This window comes from Streptopelia decaocto, assembly GCF_964273445.1.
Source record: "Streptopelia decaocto genome assembly, chromosome: 10".
Lineage (NCBI taxonomy): Eukaryota > Metazoa > Chordata > Aves > Columbiformes > Columbidae > Streptopelia > Streptopelia decaocto.
Window position 1 is genome coordinate 770742 of NC_138665.1, and position 8615 is coordinate 779356.

An 8615-nucleotide genomic window follows, 5' to 3' on the forward strand; every position below is an offset into this window, starting at 1 on the left:
AGCCCACATCACCCTTGCCAGCCCTGGCACCAACCGAACCCACTTGTTGTCCCACACCCTGGACAGGTGTTACAAGTGTGTCCCCGCCTGGACGTGGGGGACATGGAGGTTCAAAAACAAGAGGTTGGGAGGCAGGTGGGAGAACATGGAGGTGTTGGGGATGTCCAGTCAGGATGGGGAAGCGTGGGAGGCTCCATACTGGATAGGGTGACACGGTGGGTCCCAGCCTGAACGGGGAGGATATGGAGGGACCCAGGTGGAAGCGGGCGGGGGGGTCCTGCCAGGGTCCGGAGGAGGAGGCGATGCCGGGGGCCGCCCCGTCTCGTCCCATCCCTCCCAGCCCGTCCCGTCCACCCGCCGGCCCCTCTTCACTTCGCCTTTCCCGGTGGCTCGGCCGTACCGGGGCCGCTATAAAGCCGGCGGCGGCTGCCCGGGCCGTGCGGGGAGCACAGCCGAGCGGGGCCGCCCAGGTAAGCGCGGGGGGAGCCGGGGCGCCGCTCCCCGCCCCGCTGCAGCCTCCCCCGCCCCGGGGACCCTGCTGGACCCGTCCGCCCGCGCCCGCTGAGCGCCGCCGTGTCCCCGCAGGCACCGGAGGAGATGAGCTCGCTACGGTCCCCTCCGCGGGGAGCGAAGGTGGCGGCGACCCTGCGCTGCCACTCCGGCACTGGCACCGAGGAGCTGCCGGCTCCACCGGTCCCCGCCGCCCCCTTGGCGCTGCAGGCGGGTCCCCACCTCCTGACCCTGCACCTCCAGAAGCGCCACCGCCAGCACCGCGCCGCGATGGGACCCCGGCTCCCCCCGGAGCCCGGCTGGGGCTTGGGAACGCCGCCGCGGGACGCGGGGAGCCGCCTGCCCCCGGCCAACGGCCCCGGCATCATCGACTCGGACCCGCTGGACGAGGAGGTGCTGAGGGCGCTGGTGCTGGAGCTTGGCCTGAACAGGGCGGACGAGCTGCCGGAGCTCTGGCTCGGCCACCACGAGTTCGACTTCCCCGCGGACTTGCCGGCCGGCTGCTGAGGCCCCAGGGCGGCTGGGGCGGGGGGCTCCCTCGTCGCCCCACCAGGGACCCGCGGGCCGGTGCCGCTGGGCGCGGTGCCATCCCGGCTGCGCCACGGAGGGCGGGGGGCGCAGGGAGTGGGGAAGGGGCCGCCCTCGGGGCTGAGGGAGCGCTGGGGCCGCTCTCTAATAAAACCTGGACAGACCCTGTGTCCCTTTCCCTGCCCAGCTCAGCGCTGGCGCTGGGGGACGATGACAAGGGAGTCCATCCCCGCGGGGCACCCCGGGGTGGGAGGAGGGTCTGCCCTTCGCAACTCCCATGCCCCTTCCCGGCTTTACGGTGGCTCCAAGGGTGCCACCTGCGCGGTGTCCCCATCATGTCGTGTCACCCTCGAGGATGCAGCCTCTGTCGCGCCCCGCTGCGGGAGCGATGCTGCGGGGACCCGCTGGATGCCCCGGGGCTGCTCCGCTCGGCTGCCTGGAGGGGCGCGGGGGCCTGGGGGTGTCCCAGGGACCCTAGTGCCCCGGGGGGACATGCCAGCATCCCCGGGGAGTCCGGTCGGAGACCACTGGTCCCCGAGCTGCCTTCGGGAGCAGGTGCTCAGGGCGGGAGTTGGGTTCGGGGGGCTGCGGAGGCCCCCAGCTCCACCCGGGACGGGCCGCGGGCGAGGGGAGGGCAGTGGCCGGCATGCGTGTCCCCGCGGCTCGTCTCCCGGGACAGCCGGGGTACCCGGAGTCTCCGAGCCCTCCAGCGCCACCCCGGCGGGGAGTTCGGGTGTGTGCCACCACCGACACCCTCACACCCTCTCCCAGACCGCAGGAGCACAACGTGGGGGGCTGTCTCACGGCTCCAGCGAGGGCCAGGAGGGATCCACGCACCCTCCCCACGCCCCTTGGACCCCCCGTCACGGACACAGTCGCGCGCTGCCGGGAGCCCTCGTCGAGGCCGCTTGCAGCGGGGAGAGGACGGGGCACCCCCCCTGCCTGCTGGGGGCTGCCCAGGCCCCCCCACACCTCCCGCGGGCAGCACCGAGCTTGTCCCGCGTGGGAAGCACACGCACCGCACCGCCGCGCTACACCGGGCGATGCTGGACCACCGCACCGACAGGGGGCGCCCGGCAGCGCGGCCACCGCCCCCGAGCATATCCGCGGCGGACCGGAAGCGGCGGCCCTTTCCCGGCGGAGCGCAGCCATGGTGAGGGCGCGGCGCGGCTGCTCCCCGCCGCCATCCGCCCCCATCCGCCGCCCGCCGCGGGGCTGCCGCCGCCCCCGCCGCCTCCGGGGCCGTGGGGGGCAGCCCGCCGCCGGGGCCGGGGGGGGCGGGAGCCCGGGGGGGCTGGGGAGCCCTGCTGGGGGGGCCGGGCCTGGCGGCGGCCGGTAACACGTCCCGTCCCGTCCCGTAGGCCCGCGGCCCCAAGAAGCACCTGAAGCGCGTGGCTGCGCCCAAGCACTGGATGCTGGACAAGCTGACGGGCGTGTTCGTGAGTGCGGGCGGGAGCGGGCGTGGGGACGGGCGTGGGCCCGGGCGGCTTCCCGGGCTCACCGGGGGGTTCCGGGCTCTGGTGCAGTGCTCGGGGTGCCGCTGGGCTGGGCTGGGCGGGGGAGAAGGGGCTTTGCGAGCAGCTCCCGTGTTTCCCTGTTCGCTGCGGGGTAGTTGGCTGCTCTCTTTTAGCCTTCTGGTTGTGTTTTCCTTCCACCGGGCTGGGTCCGTGGGTGGTCGTGCTGTGTTGGGGGCAGTGTTCTGTAAAGACTTGGGGGGCAAGGCACCCTGAATAAAAAGAGCACGTTCCTGCAGCCTGGCTAGCAGTGTGGCTCCACGGGTGCTGCTTGGCGTTCTGTTCTCCTCTGGGGTCAGGCGATGCTGTTGCGCTCGAGCACCCGGCAGAAAGCTTCTGTTTGCAGGCACCCCGTCCATCGACAGGCCCTCACAAGCTGAGGGAGTGCCTGCCGCTCATCATCTTCCTGCGGAACCGGCTGAAGTATGCCCTGACGGGAGACGAGGTCAAGAAGATCTGCATGCAGAGGTTCATCAAGATCGACGGCAAAGTCCGCACAGACATCACCTACCCTGCGGGCTTCATGGGTGAGCGGGAGGGCTGGGGCAGGTAGCTCAGGCTGCTCTGCTGCGCTGCGGGGGCGAATGTTTTGTGAGGCTGCCGTTATTTGGGGAAAAGATGCTTTCCTGGTGGAGGTAAAGATCAGTATGAGCAGTTGTTACTTAGTTTGGAGTTACGTGCTGCAATGAATACTAGAGCCAGGTATCTGTAGCTTATAGCTGTCTGCGTGCATATGCATAAATTGCAGTTCAGACTTCAGGTTTTGGCAGTTTTTGGTAGTTGACACTGTGTCACGGTAAAAGATGTGGGCCTGTGGTCAAGAGGAGATGCCAGCCTCCCCGTTCAGGCCTGAAGCGTTGTTCAGTTGTTTTTAAATGTGAGCTTTTTGCTGAGCTACAGTGTTGGTAATGTAGCTGGTAAGAGCTGCTGTTTGATTTCCCTCTCTGAAATCAGATGTCATCAGCATTGAGAAGACTGGGGAGCATTTCCGCCTGGTGTACGATACCAAGGGCCGGTTTGCTGTTCACCGCATCACAGCTGAGGAGGCCAAGGTGAGGGGCTTCAGCTGGGTTTGGGTGGGATGGTGTTTCCTGTTTGGCATCTCCCTGAGGGCTGAGTCCATGCCACCCTTGAGAAGATGAGGGTCTTCAGGGCTGGGGTCCAAAGCCTTTGGTGCGGGGAGATCTTTTGGTGACGTGAGAGCGGCTCCTAAGTGAGTGCTGGTGCTTGAAACAAGCGCTGTCAGCATGGGCTGGGTTCCCTTCACAGGGAGCTCTGGGGTGGGGAGGGCTGTGCTGTGCTGAGCCTGAGTGTAGGGCTTTGCAGTCCAGCAGTGATCAGAAGCATGGGACTGCCTGTGGTGCAGAAACCTTGAATTCTTTCCTGGGTCTGTTATAGAGGTGTTTACACATCTGCCCTCTGGTTCTGGGCATTGGGGAGCAACTGCTGCCTGTTTCCTTAACCCGAGCACGTTGACATGGCTGAGCTGCGAGTCCGTGCTCTCCTTGGCATGTCCTTCCTAAGGCTGGGCTGTGCAGGCAGGCAGGGGTGCCCAGGGGAGAGCTGGCTGTGCTGTAGGGGGCTGTGGTGTGCGTCTGGGGACTCTTCACCCCCACATGATGGCTACTGCTCTGTGCCGACTCCTGAGTCCCAAAGTAGCTGTGAAGCAGTTAGGGGTGAAAGGCAGGAGGGAAATGCCCTGGGGGAGGATACAGATCAGCGTCTGCCTCTGCTGTGTGACCACGGGCTTCAGGGCAAAGTGGAACTTGCCAGGACAGCAGGGTGACCATGAGCCAGCACTGGGCCCTTGTGGCCAGGAAGGCCAATGGTACCTGGGGTGGGTTAGAAGGGGGTGGTCAGTAGGTCAGAGAGGTTCTCCTGCCCCTCTGCTCTGCCCTGGGGAGACCACACCTGGAATATTGTGTCCAGTTGTGGCCCCTCAGTCCCAGCAGGACAGGGAACTGCTGGAGAGAGTCCAGCGCAGCCACCAAGATGCTGAAGGGAGTGGAGCATCTCCCGTGTGAGGAAAGGCTGAGGGAGCTGGGGCTCTGGAGCTGGGGAAGAGGAGACTGAGGGGGGACTCATTCCTGGGGATCAATATGGAAAGGGGGAGTGTCAGGAGGATGGAGCCAGGCTCTTCTGGGTGACAACCAGTGACAGGACAAGGGGCAATGGGTACAAACTGGAACACAGGAGGTTCCATTTAAATTTGAGAAGAAACTTCTTGATGGTGAGGGTGGCAGAGCCTGGCCCAGGCTGCCCAGGGGTGTTGTGGAGTCTCCTTCTCTGCAGTCATTCCAACCCGCCTGGACACCTTCCTGTGTAACCTCATCTGGGTGTTCCTGCTCCATGGGGGGATTGCACTGGATGAGCTTTCCAGGTCCCTTCCAGTTCCTGACATTCTGGGATTCTGTGTGATTCTGTGTCCAAGTGTAGGTGCTCCTGGGAAAATGCAGCCAGTGTTGGTGGGGAGGCCAAAGCCCAGGGTGGGCAGCTGTTCCTGATGCGCAGGTGTTTCCGCTGGGGCTGTCGTGTAGCCGCGCGGCAGCCGGATGAGAGGCATTGCTGGGTCAGTGACCTGGGCAAGTTGCTGCCTGGGCTCCTGTTGTGAGCTCTGGAGTGTTGTGTGTTCTGCGTGGGACTGAGGGCTGCTGTGGCTGGTGGCTCTCTGGAGGACAGGAGTGTCCCCTGGCACATGGTGCTGTTCCCTGCCTCCACTGAGCACTGTTGGGTTTTGTTTGCAGTACAAGCTGTGCAAGGTGAGGAAGATCTTTGTGGGCACCAAAGGAATCCCTCACCTGGTCACCCACGATGCCCGCACCATCCGCTACCCAGACCCCCTCATCAAGGTGAATGACACGGTGCAGATTGACCTGGAGACAGGCAAGATCACAGATTTCATCAAGTTTGACACAGGTATGTCTTGCGTCCAGTGTAAAACACTGAAATCTTCCCCACCATAGAGGGCAGTGGGGAAGTTAAATACCAATGTCAGACACCTTTGCCCTAAAGTAGAGAGGCAGTGGTGGCAGCCTTGGGAAAGGACTTTTTTCCCTGGGTCAGCTCATCTGGGCCTGGTGCTGGAGCAAGGGTGCCTCCCCTGTGCTGGCAGTGGGAGGCATTTGGTGCAGGGACTTGGAGTGATTCAAGAGCGGGCTGACACCAGGTAGAAGCAGCGAGCTGGTGGAGAGATTGCTCAAGCATGACTCTTGTGCATCTGTGAGCCGAAAGCCCTGGGCAGCTGTAGGGAGATTGCTGGCTCTTGACTGTGGGAGGTTTCGGTTGCAGAGCTATGAGCAGTGCCAGGACAAGTGCAACACGTCCTGGGTGCTGCACAACCGAGGTGGTGGGGAATGTTTGGGATGGGCCTCGGGGCCAGAGAGCTCTTTGGCTCCCTGAGGTGTGCCAGGGTTCCTGTGGTACGGAGGTGTCACCACGTCCTCCAGTGGCTGCTCTGTCCCTGCCCTTCTCCAGCGCTGCTCCTCAAAGAGCCCAAGCAGAAGGGCTTCCCATGGCACGTGCTGCCAGCTCTCGTCACACTGATCTTCCTTCACCCCAGGTAACCTGTGCATGGTCACTGGTGGCGCCAACTTGGGCCGTATTGGGGTGATCACCAACCGGGAGAGACACCCTGGCTCATTTGATGTGGTTCATGTGAAGGACGCCAATGGCAATAGCTTCGCCACCAGGCTCTCCAATATCTTCGTTATTGGCAAGGTAAGCCTGCACGGACGCAGGGCGGGTGGGTTTTCTCCTGTTGTTGGGGGCTGCTGGCTGAAGGCAGCTGCCTTCCCACACCATGAAGCTCCTCCAGTGCTGGCATCAGTTCTGGCTCTGCTCCCTGTGGTTCTGCCTGCTCCAGGCTAACTGCTCTGGGAAGGGGAAGCATCTGTAAATTTAGGAACGGGGATGCTTTCAAGAAATAGCCCTGTTTTGTTTTGTTTTGTTTTTTTAAACCGAGAGTTGGGAGCTGAGCAGTGCTCAGGTCTGGATGTGACCTCAGCTGCTCTGAGTGTCCCTGCTGTCTGGCCATCCCCGATGGGCTCTTTGGTCCACGTTAGAAAGGGGTGGTTCGCTTTTGGCTGGAGTGTGTTCTGCATGGACGTCACCAAAAGAGGCAGGTGTAGGCCTGTAGACTTTTGTCACCTTCTTAAGGGGCTTCTACTGGGCCAGTGCCACAACCACATGGACATGGCCCAGCGTGGGCAGGGAATGGCTCCTGCTGAGAGGGTGAGCTCTGCTCTGTTCTGGTTTTCTGATGTGGGGTGACTTCTCTTTTGCTGCAGGGCAACAAGCCGTGGATCTCCCTGCCCCGTGGAAAGGGCATCCGCCTGACCATTGCTGAAGAGAGAGACAAGAGACTGGCAGCCAAGCAGAGCAGCGGGTGAAGCCCAGCTCAGGCCAGCGCTGGTCTTTGCAGTATCTGATTAAACCGTTTACCAAATGGCTGTGTGACTGGCTGGGGAGCATCCCTGGGTTGGGGGGAGCCAGGCTGTCAGTGCCAGGCCACGCTCTGCTCTCCAGAAGGAGCTGCTGATCTGGAGATGCTCCTGGTGATCTGAGCAACTGCCAGAGCCATCTTCCAGAAAGGCAAAGGGGGTGCCGGCAGAACCTCCAGGCTGCTCTGTCCCCTGGAAGGTGTTGGCACAAACACTCCTCGACATCCTTCCCAGAGAGGGATGTGCTGGAGGAGCCAGGATAGGGAAGAACCAGCTGGGCTCTCCCTGAGGCTGATGGTACCACCAGGCTTGAGGCCCTCAGGGATTGTCCCTGCCCATGGAACTGAGCAGAGGGGGCTGAGCTCTGTCACCAGTACCAGGGGCCGCTGGGTTGGGCTCTGAGGGTGGTGGTGCTCAGCAGCCTCCGCCTGGCTGGGGAGGCTGCTCTTCATGCCATTCCTGCAGAGATGGAGCGTGTGAGGGATCATGCTGACAGCCGGGGCAGGGGTTCGCCCCCGTGCTGGAAGTGGCAGTGGTGCTGGCAACCACGAGGCTCTTAGGTGGGATGTGGCTGGGGCAGACAACTGCTGGGGTCCCCATGAAGTCCAGCAAAGCAAGCACCAAGCATCAGGCTGCGGCTGGGCTGATGCCCTGCAGGGGCTGGGGCTGTAGAGCAGCAGGGGCTGTGGGAACGGCCCTGGAGGCCAAGGCGGGCAGGAGTGGGCAGCGCCTGGGCAGCAAGGCCAGTCCCGCAGCCTGGGCTGTGCTAGCAGGTGTGCGGGCAGCACAGCACGGCGGGGGCTCCTCTGCACCACTGGGCCCAGCAGAGCTGGCGTCTGGGCACAGGGGCCAGGCAGATAAGGAGTGAGGCCAGTGGAGGTCAGAGCTGGGCAGGAGATGATGGAGTGCTGGAGGCAGAGGCTGGGAGCCATGGGGCTCTTCTGCTGCCTTCAGGTGCCCACATGGAGGTGAGGAGTGGGAGATTGTACCACTTCCCTGGGCAGCCTGTAACACTCTCTCTGTGAAGAATTTTTTTCTAATATTCAATCTAAACCTCCCCTGCTGCAACTTGAGGTCCCTTCTTGTCCTATCACTTGCTACTTGGGAGATGAGTCCAATACCCTCTGTGCTCCAAGCTCCTGTCAGGTAGCTGTAGACAGTGATAAGGTCTCCCCTCAGCTCCTGTTCTCCACGCTGAACAGCCCCAGCTCCCTCAACCACTCCTCCTCAGACTTGTGCTCCAGACCCCTCACCAGCTTTGTCACCTCCTTTCCACTCTCTCCAGCACCTCAGTGTCCTTATGATGAGAGGCCCAAAACTGAACACGGGATTCAAGGTTTGGCCTCACCAGTGCCCAGCACAGTGGCACAATCACTTCCCTAGTCCTGCTGGCCACACTAGTGCTGATACAAGCCAGGATGTGGTTGGCCTTTTTGGCCACCTGGGCACAGCACATGCTGGCTCATGCTCAGCCAGCTGTGAATCAACACCCCCAGATCCCTTTCCAGAGCATAGATAAAGAGATTAAACAGAACTGGCCCCAGTAACAGCTCTGAGGACACCACTCATGGCTCTGCTCACCACAACTCTTTGGGGCTGGCCCTCCAGCCAGTTCTCCATCCAT

The 8615-nt window shown here is 62.8% G+C and overlaps 2 protein-coding genes across 2 annotated transcripts; both read left to right on the forward strand.

Annotated features, from left to right (window-relative positions):
* Positions 1-302: 302 nt before the first annotated feature.
* On the forward strand, positions 303-1115 carry CITED1 (Cbp/p300 interacting transactivator with Glu/Asp rich carboxy-terminal domain 1; the record flags this gene model as incomplete). Its single annotated transcript, XM_082062190.1, has 2 exons — positions 303-470; positions 586-1115. The coding sequence occupies 2 exons, from the start codon at positions 303-305 to the stop codon at positions 1015-1017; spliced, it is 600 nt and encodes a 199-aa protein (XP_081918316.1). The 3' UTR covers positions 1018-1115.
* A 993-nt stretch (positions 1116-2108) lies between these two features.
* Positions 2109-6996, forward strand: RPS4X (ribosomal protein S4 X-linked). Its single transcript, XM_082061826.1, has 7 exons — positions 2109-2191; positions 2400-2477; positions 2899-3079; positions 3507-3604; positions 5297-5468; positions 6112-6269; positions 6839-6996. The coding sequence occupies exons 1-7, from the start codon at positions 2189-2191 to the stop codon at positions 6938-6940; spliced, it is 792 nt and encodes a 263-aa protein (XP_081917952.1). The 5' UTR covers positions 2109-2188; the 3' UTR covers positions 6941-6996.
* Positions 6997-8615: the final 1619 nt, after the last annotated feature.